The sequence below is a fragment of the Calliphora vicina genome, chromosome 1 (assembly GCF_958450345.1).
Source record: "Calliphora vicina chromosome 1, idCalVici1.1, whole genome shotgun sequence".
Classification (NCBI taxonomy): Eukaryota; Metazoa; Arthropoda; class Insecta; order Diptera; family Calliphoridae; genus Calliphora; species Calliphora vicina.
Window position 1 is genome coordinate 101,908,501 of NC_088780.1, and position 18,866 is coordinate 101,927,366.

At 32.2% G+C, this 18,866-nt stretch overlaps 2 protein-coding genes across 2 annotated transcripts; one reads left to right on the plus strand and one right to left on the minus strand.

The window, feature by feature from the left end:
• The first annotated feature begins 568 nt into the window (after nucleotides 1–568).
• Nucleotides 569–2,693, plus strand: LOC135963426 (heat shock protein 70-like). Its single transcript, XM_065515267.1, has one exon. The coding sequence runs from the start codon at nucleotides 603–605 to the stop codon at nucleotides 2,514–2,516; it is 1,914 nt and encodes a 637-aa protein (XP_065371339.1). The 5' UTR covers nucleotides 569–602; the 3' UTR covers nucleotides 2,517–2,693.
• Nucleotides 2,694–16,477: 13,784 nt separating this feature from the next.
• On the minus strand, nucleotides 16,478–18,607 carry LOC135963429 (heat shock protein 70-like). The gene has a single exon (XM_065515271.1). It carries the CDS (start codon nucleotides 18,568–18,570, stop codon nucleotides 16,657–16,659), a length of 1,914 nt encoding a protein of 637 aa, XP_065371343.1. The 5' UTR covers nucleotides 18,571–18,607; the 3' UTR covers nucleotides 16,478–16,656.
• Nucleotides 18,608–18,866: the final 259 nt, after the last annotated feature.

An 18,866-nucleotide genomic window follows, 5' to 3' on the forward strand; every position in this document is an offset into this window, starting at 1 on the left:
ACCCGAATTTTCATCGCCAAGAACGATGTTTGAGGGAAAAAAGGACACATCTGACAGCCATGAAGGCTGGTTTAAATACAAAAAAAAACAACGAAGACACGCTGAAATTTCCAGAATATAAAATAAACATTACTCCAAGTATTATTGCATGTATTGGGCCATTCAAAATAATATTACTTATACATATGTACATATGCATAAAATGAAAACAAAAAATCAATTGTTGAATCAACCACTTTCCAACATAAACAATCCACATACCCTCTCTTAAAATTCCAAACAACTAAAATCTCTTAAATAAACAAAAATATTCATGGTGTTTCTAGAATCTAGAAAATTCAACCATATTCCCGTAAAAGTATCTAGAAAATACGGATGAATGTGTGATTTGTATAAATACCGCAAAACAAACTCTCTTTGGCATTAGTACAAAACAAGCAAGCAACGTGAAAACATTAAAGAGATCTACTAAAAAAGCGAATAAAACTAAACAGCTACACAAATTGTTCAGCAAGAAATTAAAGTAAAAGAAAAACACTACAACTAATAAAAGAATTCAATAAGTTAATATAAAGTGAATAAAAATAATACAAGTGGTCACAATGGTAGCAATTGGTATTGATTTGGGTACAACATACTCCTGTGTTGGTGTCTTCCAACATGGTAAAGTAGAGATCATTGCCAACGATCAAGGCAACCGCACAACACCCAGTTATGTTGCCTTCACAGACACTGAACGTCTCATTGGTGATGCGGCCAAAAATCAGGTTGCCATGAACCCCAGAAACACAGTATTTGATGCAAAACGTCTTATTGGTCGCAAATACGATGATCCCAAGATAATGGAAGATATTAAGCACTGGCCATTCAAAGTGGTCAGTGATGGTGGCAAACCTAAAATCGGCGTAGAATTCAAAGGTGAACAAAAGAAATTCGCACCAGAAGAGATCAGTTCAATGGTATTGACTAAGATGAAAGAGACTGCCGAATCCTATTTGGGCCAGACAGTAACAGATGCAGTTATCACAGTTCCCGCCTACTTCAATGATTCCCAACGTCAGGCTACCAAAGATGCTGGTCGTATTGCTGGCTTAAATGTAATGAGAATTATCAATGAACCCACAGCGGCTGCTCTAGCATATGGTCTCGATAAGAACTTGAAAGGTGAACGGAATGTACTCATCTTTGACTTGGGCGGTGGCACCTTCGATGTCTCCATCTTGACCATCGATGAAGGCTCTTTATTTGAAGTGAGAGCAACTGCTGGTGATACTCACTTGGGTGGTGAAGATTTTGACAACAGACTCGTCTCACATCTGGCCGACGAATTCAAACGCAAGTACAAGAAAGATTTACGCTCTAATCCCAGAGCATTGAGACGCCTAAGAACTGCTGCTGAACGTGCCAAACGTACACTGTCATCCAGCACAGAGGCCTCCATTGAAATCGATGCGCTGTTTGAAGGTCAAGACTACTATACCAAAATCAGCCGTGCCCGATTTGAGGAATTGTGTGCCGATTTATTCCGTCAAACATTGGAACCAGTTGAGAAGGCTCTCAATGATGCTAAAATGGACAAGAACCAAATACACGATATTGTCCTGGTGGGTGGTTCTACTCGCATTCCTAAAGTACAAAATCTACTACAACAATTCTTCTGCGGCAAGAGTCTTAACTTGTCCATTAATCCTGATGAAGCAGTGGCCTACGGAGCAGCTGTTCAAGCAGCCATACTTAGTGGAGACAAGAGCAGCGCCATCCAAGATGTGCTATTGGTAGATGTGGCTCCACTATCACTTGGTATAGAGACAGCTGGCGGTGTAATGACAAAGATCATCGAGCGCAACAGCCGCATTCCATGCAAACAAACACAAACCTTTTCCACTTATTCAGATAATCAACCTGGTGTTTCCATTCAAGTGTTTGAAGGTGAACGTGTCATGACAAGAGACAACAACAAATTGGGCACGTTTGATCTATCCGGAATTCCACCTGCTCCTCGTGGTGTGCCACAAATTGAAGTCACCTTCGACTTGGATGCCAATGGCATTCTAAATGTCTCTGCAAAGGAAATGAGTTCGGGTAATGTTAAGAACATCACTATCAAAAACGATAAGGGTCGTCTATCTCAAGCTGAAATCGATCGTATGGTCAATGAGGCTGAGAAATTCGCTGATGAAGATGAGAAGCAGAGAAATAAGATTAGTGCTCGCAACAACCTAGAAAGTTATGTGTTTGGGGTAAAACAAGCATTGGATCAAGCTGGCGATAAGATTCCAGCACATGAAAAGAGTGAAGCAGTTAGAGCATGCGAAGAAACAATAAAGTGGCTGGATGCCAATACATTGGCTGAAAAAGAAGAATACGACGAGAAGATGAACTCACTCACAAAATTATGCACACCAATAATGACTAAACTACACAATGGTGGAGGTGCTGGAGCTTCTTCGTGTGGTCAACAGGCAGGTGGATTTGGAGCGGGCAGAAGTGGTCCTACTGTAGAAGAAGTTGATTAAATCTCAGTATCATTCCTATTTAGAAACATTTTATCATAAATACTCATAGAAATCATTTATAATTTAAATTCATTTAGAATAAGTGATTATTTATTTTTGTAAGTTTTATATTTTTAATAAGATCTCAAATAAAGAGAAATTTGTTTTATGTTAAAACAAACAATATGTAAACATAAATTTTGTTTTTCTTTATTAGTTACTCAACATTTTTAGATTTTGATTTTCTACATTAATAAACCACTTAAAAAGAGCAATAAACGGACGTTTTTTTTTCTTTCATACTTTTTCATTACATTAAAATATTATGATCACATTAAATAGTTATACCCCAATGGGTATGCTAAATTACACGGCGCCAAAGTGAAATAAAACTTGGAAAACGACCTAGCGTGAGTTATAGTTCTTGCTGAGTAAATTGTTCAGAAACACCCTCAAATTCAGAAGTTATGCTGAAAAAGTTTTCAGTTTTTGTGGGATTTTTCTACATTAATGAAAATCTTTTTCTAGTCAAGTTGTATTAATCAGGTGATATCGTCTCGGCAACAAAGACAACCCCTATCGCGAATCAACATTTCACATGAAATATGTTCCCTTTTCCCATTTCTCGTTCATCAACTTTGTTCACGTGAAATTTTTAGATGGAATTTTGTAAACAATAAACAGCTGTTACGAACAAAATCAACTATTGTGAATGAAAAGTTTAGGGGAATATCACGATAGCAATTTTCTCTTCGAGGGAAATGGATATTTCATGGGAACATAAATTTCACATTTGTTTCACGATAGGTGTGAATATTTGTTAACTGCCATGCAAAATTTTTAAAAACAAAAAAAAAATAATACACTTGATTTTTGAGGATTCAATCTCAGTGCTACTCACATGTTATTTATTTGTTTAAAAAACAATTTACAAAATTTAAAATTTTTTAATATTTTCAATTAATTTTAAACTAATTTTCTTAATGTCAACAAAAAATATATAGAAAATTTAACAATAATAATTATTTAAGCGTTAGGTCTTTTTTATAAAAATATTTAATTTTTATTTCAATATTTCGCTACATCAATGTGTAGCATCTTCAGGAAAAAATGTTGTTTTTGTTATTTCAAATTATTTGTCATATAAAAAAGTATGTACATATATGAACATTTTTAAACATACAAACAAAAAATATTAAAATTAGTTTTTAAATGAATATAACATAACAAACAAAAATATTGTATTTATAATAGTTGTGTTATTTCTTATGTATTAAATGTCTGTAAATTTGAGCTACATTTTCGGTGTCTGCTTTAAAGTTAATTCGCTGTGTTGTTGGTATATTAATTATATTAATTAGCATTCCCAGGCTATTTTAACGGCATGAAATAAATCGTGAAAATTTCCGATCCTTATTTCAGCAATTTTCACGATTTATTTTCATATTTGCAATGTGCCACAAATTCTCAGTGGCACAGTACATGAAACCGATCCATAATCCCATAAATTTTATGATTTGGCCCAAATCCTTGACCAGAAAAGCAACCCCAGACCATTACATTGCCACCTCTATGTTTAATTGTTCCTTTGCAATACTTAGGATTCATTCTTTCTCCTTTTGGTCTGCGTACACACCTTATTCCAACGGAACTTTTTAAGTTGTATTTGGATTCGTCAGGGAACAGTACTGTCTTTCATTTTTGGACACTCCAGTCGATGTGGGCTTTGCCAAATTTCAGTCTAGCTTTCTTGTTCTTAGCTGATAGAAATGTTTTTTTTTTTTTGCTGGTCGTCAGCTGAATAATCGGGCTTCTACTACTCTTCTACGGATTGTTCTTTCGCTAACGCATAATCTTAAACTTATTCGTACTTGAATAGCTGATGCTGTAGGATCTTTTTGTATTGCTCTTTTGATCAAGGAATCATAATATCGTGTTTTTTCGCGAACGACCTCCAGAATGCACCGGTGATATGCGACCAGTCTTTAAAAATGTTTAAACGAGCCTGGAAATAACTGATCTGTTAATTGAATATTTTTTACTCAATTCATGTAGTGATAAGCCCGTCTTCAAATTTTTAAACATCTTATAAGAGGGTGCTTTTGTTTTGTCTGTTGCGTTTTGAGTTTTTATATGATTTATCATTTTAAACTAATTATTAATAAAATTATCTTTTACTAAATGAATATTAAATGAACATTAACAATATTAGTTAATAAAATATAAACAAAATACATTCCAAAAAAGCCTTTTTATCAAAAAAAATATGATTTGAAAAAATCCATTGAGGGGTGCTTTAGTTATGGTCAATACTGTATGTATTCATCGAATACAATTTCTTTGGTCCTCGTAAGATTCTAAGACGATCTAGCTAAGTCCGTCCGTCTGTCTGTTGAAAACACGAAAGGAGCTAGCTGGTTGAAATTTTCCACAAATACTCTCTGTTGATGAGGTTTGTTTGGTATTGAAGACGCTTTTATTTGCATAAAAAATAAACCACCGTTTTAAAAGGTAAAAACTTAACAATATGTTGATTATTCGGTAATCCTGATAAAATTTTGCACAAAATAGTTCTAAATACTCTGAAATTATACTGTATGGCGAAAATGGGGCAATACTTGTCCCTAGTACCCATACATGGTCCCCTTCAGAAAATGACTTGAACATACATAATTGTCTTATAATAACACTGTCCAACAACTTGAGACTTTTTGATTGGAACAGAATATAATTCTGAAAGTGCATGTTGAGTAGATTATTTTTGTGGGATAAACTTATAGTCCAGCTGGTCTGAATTTTTTTTACAGTACGTCAAAGTTTTAATTTTTTGATCGAAGGGAGATTATAGTAACTGAAAAAATGTTGTAAGTTAATGTCTGAGAGAATTTTTATTGTCAGAGTTATATTGTGGAATTTTATGGGTATAATTTTTGTGGAAGATCTTAACCCTCTATCTCCCCTCTTTAGGGGTCCTTTCAAAAAGGACATTTAAGGATTAAAATATTATACAAAAATTGTAAATTTATTTATTAAAAATATCTCCAAAAATCCAAGTATGATCCGAATGAGCTGAAATTTATAATATAATTAGTATTTAACCGTTTAACAACTAAGACCGTCTATAGAAGGTCATCAAAAATGCAATATATTGTAAAATCGGATTTTTTACACCATAACAACTAAAGAATTTTTATTCAGTATAAAAATACCTATCAACCGGTACCAGTTTGAACGGGCTTAATAAATAAGTTTGGCAGAAATAACAAGTTCAATCTGAATTTTAGTGAAAAGAGTCAAACAAAATATTTCTGATTTTTGTGAAAATTCAAATTTAAAAAAATATAGTTTTAATTTGCTCTATTGACTCGGGAATTTTTTTGGTAAATATTTGAAATGTAAACTTTCATATTTGTTTACTAATTTGATTTGTGACTGAACATGTGTCACCAAATTGTGGTTTTTGGAAACACCGTCTGTAGACGGTCTTAGTCATTTAGTTGAACAAAATTTAACTATTCTGTTTAGTCTTCTTTACTAATAAGTTAGAAAAATTGTCTTAAAAATTAAGCTTTTATCATTGAGTGATAAAGAAATGGCTGATTTGATGTAGTCAATTGAAAATTATGTTGATTTCAAAGATACTGATGAAGATTTCGATGACGATATTGAAGATCCATATTATCAAAGCGATGAAATTATGTCAGAATATAGTGCAATTATAGCAGAAGCGTTGGTTCAAAATACAATACTATCAGGCATTCCAATCTACCTAATCAAGCAATTCGAATCGGTGCTCATAATGTGTTTCGTAGCACTGTTGGCCCATCTCGTGTAACCAAAGGGAGAGAGTGTCGTGCCTTTGGAAAAACAGCGGAAGATCCATAATCTGTGCCAATTTTTTCACATCATTGAATCTAGGTAGGTATTTGATGTCCAAAAATCTCCGTCTTCTTGGTAAAATGAATGCAGACCGCAAATGAGCATAAGAGTCTACAGTTTTCCTCGAATTAAAGTTTGCGTTTATGTCCTACTTGACAAAAAAGGGGAAAGAAAGAAGAAACAATATATCCTTGACTACAACGCAGCCAATGGAAATTTTTTTTAACTTGCTAGATATAAGCAGACGTATTCATTATATATTTGAAAAACAAGGACCAAACAGACAAACGACGAAAGTTCCCGCGAAGCCTTGCAGAACAGCACTTAATGCCTCCAATTGAACAGCACTCTGAAAATCCAAGGGTATTAGGCCATGCTCCAACTCCCCTGGCTATTGAAATGACACTCGGTAGTGCGTACTAGTGTTTTTTTCATATGTTGACATAGTTTTCCATACAAATACATATTTGCTACAAATGTAGACTTGCGACCGCCAACGTAATTTTACAATCCCAAGCACATAAAGGTTAAACTAAATGAAGGCAAAGCAAGAATCATCCACAAAATCGTGTAAATATTGTAAAAAATGTGATACACATAAGTTTTGAACTCAGTGTTTTTTGAAAATCAAAAAATTGTTTAAAGAATACCATATAAAAGCTTAATATAACATATAGGCTATTAAAATTAAGTTTTTTATCCAGTTTTAAGCAATCATTTTAAATAAAATTGATAATTTTTGAAATTAAATATAACATCTCTTTTATACTTTTTGTTTCGTTAAACCACTGACACCGTCTATAGACGCACAGTGGTCCAAATGCTCAATCTAGCCGGAAAAAAGTAAATTTTTAAATTTTTTATGTTGTCGTCATCTATGTATATTAGAGTGCTCCAAGAAAATAAAATTGCGAATTTTGACCGTCCCCCCTCTAGAATTGTTCTATGTATTGTAGAAACACATTGTGTAAAATATTAGGATGATAGGATAACGTTAACTGGTGGCGCAACGACGCTGAAGTTTTGAGGTGCATTTACAAGGGGAAAATATGCAATTTTTTCAGTTTTTGTAAAAATTTTGCCATTAAATAATGACTTTTACAATTTAATTTAAAAGAATCGAAATGTGTACGTAATTGTCGTTATAATAAGATATAAAAGACAAAAATTGGTGAAAAAATGTTAAAGTTATTAAAAAATCGCCAGGAAATTAACGTGTCTCAGGCCACTAGAACAAGAAATTTATGAACAAAACTAGCATGCAACCCGCTACTTCGTTAGCGAAAAAATGTGGAAATAACAAAACAACTACGTAAATTATTTTAAAATGTTTATTATAGAAATTTTAATTATTGCGTAAAGTAAATACACCTTACAATTGTTTGTAGTCCATGATATTTTGAAGTATTAAAGCATCTCAAAACTGCTTGCGTAATTGAAAATTCATAATAATAATTGCAAATATTAATAGTAGATAGATAAAGATATACTAATTTAATAATGTGTGTGAAGTTAAATTTCGAAATTTATAACCCTAGACACAAACCAGTTGAGTTAACAGAGTTATGTTTAAAAGTTTACATGACACCGTTAAACATTGTAAATCAAGGAAAGTGTATTCAAAATGGAATAATAACCACACGGTTGAACCTAATGTACCACTAATGATTGAAACGGGAACTAATCTCCCGTTTTTTCCAAAAACTAAGTCAAATCATAAATGTCAAACATAGTTTTATACTTTTGCGGAATTTTTAAAATTTAATTATTATGGATGGACGAATCTAAATTCATGGAAAACGGGAGAAGATGGGCAGATGGAACTTGCTGGAATTTATAGCCAAGGTGTTTTTCTATCATAACCCATGGTCATAACCCTTAACAGTGCGAGTTTTGATAGAGAAATTAAAATTTTTCGGAAATTTAAATTTCTTGGGAGGATGATCTAAATTTCTTGGAAATGGGAGAAGATGGGCGGAGGAATCTTGCTGGAATATTTAGGTAGGGTGTTGGTCTATCATGGTCCGTGGTCATAACCTTTAACAGTGCGAGTTCTGCTAGAGAAATTTAAATTTTTCGAAAATTTAAATTTTTTTGAGGATGATTCTAAATTCTTTTATAACGGGAGAAGATGGGCAGAAGGAACTTGCTTGAATTTATAGCCAAGGTGTTTTTCTATCATAACCCATGGTCATAACCCTTAACAGTGCAAGTTTTGGGAGGAAGAATTTAATTTTTTTGGAAATGGTAGAAGATGGGCGGATGAATCTTGCTGGAATATTTAGGTAGGGTGTTGGTTTATCATGGTCCGTGGCATAACCGTTAACAGTGCGAGTTCTGATAAAGAAATTTAAATTTTTCGAAAATTTAAATTTTGTTTGAGGATGAATCTAAATTTCTTGGAAATGGGAGAAGATGGTCTATCATGGTCCGTGGTCATAACCTTTAACAGTGCGAGTTCTGATAGAGAAATTTAAATGTTTGGAAAATTTAAATTTTTTGGAGGATGAATCTAAAATCCTGTATAACGGAAGAAGATGGGAAAATTAAATTTTTCGAAAATTAAAATGTTTTTGGAGGATGAATCTAAATTTGTTGGAAATGGGAGAAGATAGGTGGAATGAACTTGCTGGTATTTATAGATAAACTGTCCCACTATGATAATCTGTGGTCATAATATTTAACAGAGCGAGTTTTGATAATAATTTTTTAATTTTGACCAAAATCAAAATTTAATATACTTGGGAGGCTGAATCCGAATTCTAGGAAAACGGGAAAAGATGGGCGGATGGAACATGATGGAATTTATAGATAGGCTGTTAGTCTACCATCGTCCATGGTCATAACCTTTAACAGTGCGAGTTCAGAGAAATTAAATTTTTACGAAAATTTAATTTGGAGAATGAATCTAAATTTCTTGGAAATGGGAGAAGATTGGCAGATGAATCTTGTGTGATTCTGCATTTATTCTATAATTCAAAAATATATTTGAAAAAGCACAAAATATTTTTCTGATCTTCTTAGGAAAATTAATTTCAACTAACAGTCGTACATACACTCAGATGGACAAATAAGTGTTCACCAATTACCAATAAATATTCTTACTTTAATCATATATGTATATTTACAACTGTCTCAATTTACATCCATTGTTTAAGCCAAAATAAAAATTACAGCCAGAAGATAGATAATAAATAGTAGTAGTAATTGGTTTTTAAGTCTCATAGAAACTCACATTCTAACTTTTAGAATTTTCTATGTTTATGAAAATCAAAAATACTATTAAATAACTGTTAGTTCAAACGTCATTTCGGAAATGCTAAATCGCTTTTCAAGGTATCTCGTCTTCGATTCGTATGGTACCCAATTTGCCTTTTTTTTTGACAAATCCTGCTGCTTGCAAACGTTTTGCTTCTTGAGTATCTCCCTATGATATTGCAAGCTCATGTTGAGTTTGACAACAACATTCACGGATTAATGCCTCCAAATCTTGGTCTTCAAATTGTTTGGTTGTCCTGGGCCTTCCGTTTCAAAATCATCACTTCTGAACATGCACCATCTCTTGCACGTTGAAACCGATGGAACACGTTCACCATAAGCTTTGGTGATCTATGTGTACTTCTGCGGCACGTTTTTCAAATGAAAGAAGTAAAGCAAAACTTTCCACATATGACGCTTTGTTGGCACAAAATTCGACAAAAAAAACTTTGTTGTTTACACATAATGTTCAATAACTAAGTGAGGATGAATGACAGATATATACCCTTTAGAGTGATATAAAAGTTATTAAAAATTAAAAAAGGGGTTCAAAAGATACGCCACCTATAGCAAATCCCACATTTTTGAGTCATATACCCAATAGTTGAAATCAAATTTCAGTAAAAATATTTTTTTAAACACACTTTCAACATATTTGGGGTATTCAAACGGTCTGATTGTCCTAATATATTATGATAGTTTAAACAAATTGTTGTTGTGCTTCAAAAAAAGTGTTATTTTATGACAAAACAATGAACATAGTTCAAAAAGTCTTATTAGTTTAGAACATTATTGTTTGAAACACAACAAAAATTGTTTAAACTATCATAATATATTAGGACATTATGACAATAAGGACATTATGACAATATGACCTAATAGCATATCATTTTTTAAAATTTTAAAAATTGTGGTGTGAATGTATGTACATATACATTTTATTTACACGATAAAAACGTAATAAAACTTAATGAAGATTAATATATATATATGGAATATGAAATTAAAAAACTTACATTTCTAAGTAACGTAGAATTTTTTCTTTTAATTGAATTTATAAAATTTGAGCACTTATTATTACACAACTATTTTTTTTCAAATGAGTTGACGGTTATATGTAAATAGTGTTGTCTATTCATCGAAATAAAAATATTTAAATAAATGTTTGTGTAAACGATTTTATTTAAGCGAAAATTTATTTGTTATTATCTAAAAAAATGTTTTTTTTTATAAAGCGTGCAATTTGTATGAAGAATACTGGTAATAAGGTTTTAAACTTGAATTTTTTTCATACAAAATTTGTTCAACGTTTGGAAGCGTAAGCAATTTGTATGAAGAATACTGGGAAAAAAGTTTAAAACTTATTTCCATAGAATTTTATTTTAACGTTTGTCGTTGCGTTTTATAAAATGAGGCCCTAAATTTGTTTTATAATCTTTTGATAAATTGAATATGAATAAGGTTTTAATCATAGAGACACATATTGCGTAAATTCTGTTTTTTAAATTTATAAAAAGTTTCTAATACTACATTTGAGTGAGATATAAGTTGATTTTATAAACTTGATAAATAGAGTATAAATAATGATTTACTCATAGATACACATAGTGCTTTACATTTTAATTTTTTTAGGGTCTAATTTTATAAAACGAAACGACAAACGTTAAAATAAAATTCTATGGAAATAAGTTTTAAACTTTTTTCCCAGTATTCTTCATACAAATTGCTTACGCTTCCAAACGTTTTGTTTTATAAAATGTGGACCTTAATTTACTGAAATTGTTATTAAATTTTGCGAGAACAAAATTCTTATTTTAGCGAATAGGAATAAACACGTAATTTTTTTTTGAGAAATGCTTTAATGAATATATTTTTATGAATATTTTTTGTTTTGTTTCACATTTCAACAAAATAATTTGTTTTGTAGTTTTTTATCAAATAAAACTATAACATTTCAAATAGCATTAAACCAACTATATTTACAACACTGTTATTAATATTTTCCCTCATAAATTCCCATATACATTTCATATAACTGTATGTTGAATAAATTTTAAATTTATTGAATAAGGTGAAAATAATAATTTTTACAAAAAAGGTTAAGGTTTGTGTCTGTACTATTGGAATTTTCAACACCATTAGAATTCAACTAATGGTGAATAGGGTGAAAAACTATATATTTTAAAATAAAATTAGTATTCTAAACATGAAAATAAACATTCTGGTGTAGGCTAAGGGTTTAGACTACTGAACTGTAGCCGAACTACATCGGTTCGAATCTCAGTGGTGGCAAAACAATTTTATTGAAAAAAAAAAATAAAACTACTTGAATAGAATAGTAGAAATGAATTTCAAAAAAGTACCAATATAAGTGTACTGAAATTTGGCCCTTTTTACCCATTTGTATTTGACTTCCGAATAGCATGTTGTGGATTCTTTTTTGTGTGGTTGGAAGAATATTTTATCTTTTTTTATTTTTAAATTGAATAAATAATATCAAATCTCCGTTTTTATCCCGTTTTTTGTCCCCCGTGAAGAAATAATTTTCAAAAAATTACCTAGTAATACGTACTATTTGAAAATAATAGTTCATGGAATTGTTAGTGAGAAAATACATTTTGATAAAAAAGTACCAAAAAAGAAAACAATTTTGAGGCCTTAGGAATTCGAATTTCAAAAAAGTACCAAAAAGATTTCTAGTTTTTATTGATCTGAGCCAGATACATTCAATATAATATTTCTATGTTTATTTATGTAGGAGATATACATGTTAACAGAGGGTTCTACGGGGACTATTTTTACCCCATATGGCCACTTGAATTTTGAATTTCAAAAAAGTACCAAACACCTGTCGGCTCTTTTTTTGATTACAGGCGGACGCATTTAAAATATTATTTCTAAGTTTATTTGTTTTGGAGATATAGAGGTACAGGTTTTACCCGTTTTTGCCCCATTTGTCCCCCTTAACGACCGAATTTCCAAAAATCCCTTCTTAGTGGATCTACATATTGTAAAAGGAACCCATTACCCGAATTTCAAGTTTCTAGCTTTAGCGGTTTGGGCTGTGCGATGATGAATGAATCAGTCAGTCAGTCAGTCAGTCACGTTACTCTTTTATATATATAGATTAACATATTTTGAGAAATATTAAAATAAAAGCTTATTTTTACTTAAAATATATCTATATTTACTTGTATATGAGTTTTTGTCCTCGTAGGATACCGTTAACCTATTCGCAGGTATGACCAAAAAAATTAAATTTTTTTTACGGCAGTTTCAAAACTCCAATATCAAATTTTTAAAAATTTTGTTAAACAAATTTCAGAATTTTCTGATCATCACATGGGGATTTATTGACAACATAATAGGGAATAAAAATGTGAAAAAAGTATGTCAATACCTCCTATAGTTTTTCCGTACCTGCGATATAAATTTTGCGATTTTCGAGAAAAACTAATTTTTTGGCCATATTTTGGGGAATGACCAGAATTTCCTTACTGTAATGATTTTTAAGTAAAAGCTATTCAGAATAATATAGTCCAGGTAATTTTAAATATAGTCTGAAAGTCTTACTAAAATCGGAAAACTTTAACCCTTAAATCGTGAAGGTCAAGATAGATAGAAAGATAGCGAAATATTATATATTTTTGGGCCGATTTTGATGAAACTTAAGAAAAATATAAAATGAAGTCTAGTATTCACAATAACAGTACAAAAATGGAAATTAACCCTTAAGAGTACTTGGGGTCAAAATGAATGTGTTTTTCGTGATTTTAAAAGTTGAGGGTCATTTGGACCCCAAGTGCTATTAAGGGTTAATTTCCATTTTTGTACTGTTATTGTGAATACTAGACTTCATTTTATATTTTTCTTAAGTTTCATCAAAATCGGCCCAAAAATATATAATATTTCGCAATCTTTCCATGAGAAATTCCAAATATTGAAAAAATTTTCTTTTGACCTTCACGATTTAAGGGTTAAAGTTTTCCGATTTTAGTAAGACTTTCAGACTATATTTAAAATTACCTGGACTATATTATTCTGAATAGCTTTTACTTAAAAATCATTACAGTAAGGAAATTCTGGTCATTCCCAAAAATATGGCCAAAAAATTAGTTTTTCTCGAAAATCGCAAAATTTATATCGCAGGTACGGAAAAACTATAGGAGGTATTGACATACTTTTTTCACATTTTTATTCCCTATTATGTTGTCAATAAATCCCCATGTGATGATCAGAAAATTCTGAAATTTGTTTAACAAAATTTTTAAAAATTTGATATTGGAGTTTTGAAACTGCCGTTAAAAAAATTTAATTTTTTTGGTCATACCTGCGAATAGGTTAACGGTATCCTACGAGGACAAAAACTCATATACAAGTAAATATAGATATATTTTAAGTAAAAATAAGCTTTTATTTTAATATTTCTCAAAATATGTTAATTTTGTTCATAAATTTCTTGTTCTAGTGGCCTGAGACACGTTAATTTCCTGGCGATTTTTTAATAACTTTAACATTTTTTCACCAATTTTTGTCTTTTATATCTTATTATAACGACAATTACGTACACATTTCGATTCTTTTAAATTAAATTGTAAAAGTCATTATTTAATGGCAAAATTTTTACAAAAACTGAAAAAATTGCATATTTTCCCCTTGTAAATGCACCTCAAAACTTCAGCGTCGTTGCGCCACCAGTTAACGTTATCTTATCATCCTAATATTTTACACAATGTGTTTCTACAATACATAGAACAATTCTAGAGGGGGGGACGGCCTGTACCTAAAAAGTTTTTTTCGTCCATATAATCTTGGAGCACTCTAATGTATATACATATATGTATGTAGCTTTTTAATGCGTAAAAAATTAGCTGCCACTTTTTGCCTCAACGATTTTTATTTCATTTAGAGTTTAACATGTCAATTACAAGGAAGGAGCTGTATTTTTATTTTTAAGATTGGCGTGGCATTTCGCCCACTTCAAATTTTTTAATGAATGGTATCCTTTAATTCCTTCCACACATACAGAAAGACGGTGTGAAAATTTCAGGAAAATCGGTCCAGCAGTTTCGCCGTTTATAGGCTTCAAACAAACCCACAAAGAAAAAATGTACATACACAAACAAACACACATTCATGCCCAAAAAAAATAATTTTTTTTTTCTCAGATTGTTTATACTGATGAAATATATAAACGTACAAAGTTTTATGTCGATACGGCTTTTCAAAAGACTTTTTTCCGACTAGATTGAGCATTTGGACCACTGTGAGACGGTCTTTCTCTTTTTTTTTTGGCAAATATACTTTAAATTCGTGCTTATCAGCCCAAAAATATACTAGAACCAAAATTATTTTAGCATTATTACATGTATTTCAATTTCAGGTATTTAAGGGTTAAGGAGATCTACAAAAACATGCATACATATGTAAGTTATCTCTTTTAGTTCAAGAGATAATTTGGTTTATTTATTTATTTTTAATAATTCTGCTCGATCTTTTTTTATTTTGAATACACATAAGCAAACATCTTACAAATAACGTTATCAGGTTGAAATTCGAAACATAATTTCCATATCATATATATAAAAAGAAATGTACATTTTGATGTCACCACTAACTGCGAAAACGGGTCGACCGATTTCAACCAAAATTTCAGGGTATCGTCATAGTAGTTCCGGAGATATGGCTGGACTGATTTTTATCAAATTTTCAGTGAATCTTCAGATTTTTACACAACGAAGAACAAGCCTCAATTATGCTACTGAAACATTGAAGGTTGGATCACAGATAATGTTTCTCCGCAACATAAACGCGCCAAAATTATGCAACGGAACACGATTGACCATCAAAAAATGTTCACCAAATTTAATTGAGGCAACAATCATCGGTGGCAGATTAAAATGCGAAGACGTAATGATTTCATGCATACCAAAGATTTCCAACGACAAAGCATAAGGCCAATCGTTGACTATTGCTGGCTTACATTTGGAAAATTCATGTTTTGTATGTGGTTTGCTCACTTTAGATGAATTCATAAATATAATGTCCCATTTGCCTAAAATACATCCGTTTCTTTTTTTTAAGGGCATATCATGCCACTGTACTTATAGATATCTGCTACAACTTTGTCAAATGACCACCTCAGTGTTTCGGGTGCGATGTCAGGTCGGGGAAGTCTGTGCTTGTTTTTGTCCGACACTGTATATTCAAATCAAGATGCAATATAAAACAAAATTATTGTAAGGGCCAGCAACGCGGACCGGGATCAGCTATTATGTTTATAAAAATCTCTGTACTGAATTGTTTGTAGATCGTACAATAATTGGTCATACTTCCCATATAGAGACAATATCCGAAAACCACATTAACATACATAATTCTCAAAAGAATATAAAGGTAGTGATTGAATAGTGATTTATTTTATAACAATTAGAAGATAATACAGTTTTTGTGAAGTAAAAAATAGTAAAATATCTATTGAATCAAATTTTTAAATTAAATTAAATTTCGTTGTTAATTTTTTAGATGGATTTCGACATATTTTTCTCCTGAACATTATTAAGAAATTATATACGAAATTTCAAGCAAGAAAAAATTAAAAATGCAAAAAATTTTAAGTTATTATTTTATCTTATTAATTAAAATAGAAATTTAGCCAATAATTTAGCATATTCTTAATATCCTTTGAGATATAACTATGTGCCAAATATTTTAATGTGATTAGTTTAGAAGAACTACAGCCGAATGAAAGAAAAAAGTGTCCCTTTATTGTACTTTTTAAGTGTTTCATTAATGTAGAAAATCAAAATCTGAAAATGTTGAGTAACTAATGAAGAAAAACAAAATTTATGTTTACATATTGTTTGTTTTAACATAAAACAAATTTCTCTTTATTGGAGATCTTATAAAAAAAATATAAATTTACTAAAAATAAATAATCACTTATTCTAAATGAACTTAAATTATAAATGATTTCTATGAGTATTTATGATAAAATGTTTCTAAATAGGAATGATACTGAGATTTAATCAACTTCTTCTACAGTAGGACCACTTCTGCCCGCTCCAAATCCACCTGCCTGTTGACCACACGAAGAAGCTCCAGCACCTCCACCATTGTGTAGTTTAGTCATTATTGGTGTGCATAATTTTGTGAGTGAGTTCATCTTCTCGTCGTATTCTTCTTTTTCAGCCAATGTATTGGCATCCAGCCACTTTATTGTTTCTTCGCATGCTCTAACTGCTTCACTCTTTTCCTGTGCTGGAATCTTATCGCCGGCTTGATCCAATGCTTGCTTTACCCCAAACACATAACTTTCCAAGTTGTTACGAGCACTAATCTTATTTCTCTGCTTCTCATCTTCATCAGCGAATTTCTCAGCCTCATTGACCATACGGTCGATTTCAGCTTGAGACAGACGACCCTTATCATTTTTGATAGTGATGTTCTTAACATTACCCGAACTCATTTCCTTTGCAGAGACATTTAGAATACCATTGGCATCCAAGTCAAAGGTGACTTCAATTTGTGGCACACCACGAGGAGCAGGTGGAATTCCGGATAGATCAAACGTGCCCAATTTGTTGTTGTCTCTTGTCATGACACGTTCACCTTCAAACACTTGAATGGAAACACCAGGTTGATTATCTGAATAAGTGGAAAAGGTTTGTGTTTGTTTGCATGGAATGCGGCTGTTGCGCTCGATGATCTTTGTCATTACACCGCCGGCTGTCTCTATACCAAGTGATAGAGGAGCCACATCTACCAATAGGACATCTTGGATGGCGCTGCTCTTGTCTCCGCTAAGTATGGCTGCTTGAACAGCTGCTCCGTAGGCCACTGCTTCATCAGGATTAATGGACAAGTTAAGACTCTTGCCACAGAAGAATTGTTGTAGTAGATTTTGTACTTTAGGGATGCGTGTAGAACCACCAACCAGGACTATATCGTGTATTTGATTCTTGTCCATTTTAGCATCATTAAGAGCTTTCTCAACTGGTTCCAATGTTTGACGGAATAAATCGGCACACAATTCCTCAAATCGGGCACGGCTGATTTTGGTATAGTAGTCTTGACCTTCAAACAGCGCATCGATTTCAATGGAGGCCTCTGTGCTGGATGACAGTGTACGTTTGGCACGTTCAGCAGCAGTTCTTAGGCGTCTCAATGCTCTGGGATTAGAGCGCAAATCTTTCTTGTACTTGCGTTTGAATTCATCGGCCAGATGTGAGGCGAGTCTGTTGTCAAAATCTTCTCCACCCAAGTGAGTATCACCAGCAGTTGCTCTCACTTCAAATAAAGAGCCTTCATCGATGGTCAAGATAGAGACATCGAAGGTGCCACCGCCCAAGTCAAAGATGAGTACATTCCGTTCACCTTTCAAGTTCTTATCAAGACCATATGCTAAAGCAGCCGCAGTGGGTTCATTGATAATTCTCATTACATTTAAACCAGCAATACGACCAGCATCTTTGGTAGCCTGACGTTGAGAATCATTGAAGTAGGCGGGAACTGTGATAACTGCATCTGTTACTGTCTGACCCAAATAGGATTCGGCAGTCTCTTTCATCTTAGTCAATACCATTGAACTGATCTCTTCTGGTGCGAATTTCTTTTGTTCACCTTTGAATTCTACGCCGATTTTAGGTTTGCCACCATCACTGACCACTTTGAATGGCCAGTGCTTAATATCTTCCATTATCTTGGGATCATCATATTTGCGACCAATAAGACGTTTTGCATCAAATACTGTGTTTCTGGGGTTCATGGCAACCTGATTTTTGGCCGCATCACCAATGAGACGTTCAGTGTCTGTGAAGGCAACATAACTGGGTGTTGTGCGGTTGCCTTGATCGTTGGCAATGATCTCTACTTTACCATGTTGGAAGACACCAACACAGGAGTATGTTGTACCCAAATCAATACCAATTGCTACCATTGTGACCACTTGTGTTATTCTTATTCAGTTAAAATGTATAGAATTTTTATTGAACTATTTTCACTTTATATTAAATTATTGAATTCTTTTATTTGTTGTAGTGTTTTTCTTTTACTTTAATTTCTTGCTGAAAAATTTTTGTAGCTGTTTAGTTTTATTCGCTTGTTTAGTTCTCTTTAATGTTTTCACGTTGCTTGCTTGTTTTGTACTAATGCCAAAGAGAGTTTGTTTTGCGGTATTTATACAAATCACACATTCATCCGTATTTTCTAGATACTTTTACGGGAATATGGTTG

Excerpts from the sequence above, each read along its gene's own strand:
- LOC135963429 (XM_065515271.1), bottom strand. The coding sequence starts at position 18,570 with ATGGTAGCAATTGGTATTGATTTGGGTACAACATACTCCTGTGTTGGT.
- LOC135963426 (XM_065515267.1), top strand. The coding sequence starts at position 603 with ATGGTAGCAATTGGTATTGATTTGGGTACAACATACTCCTGTGTTGGT.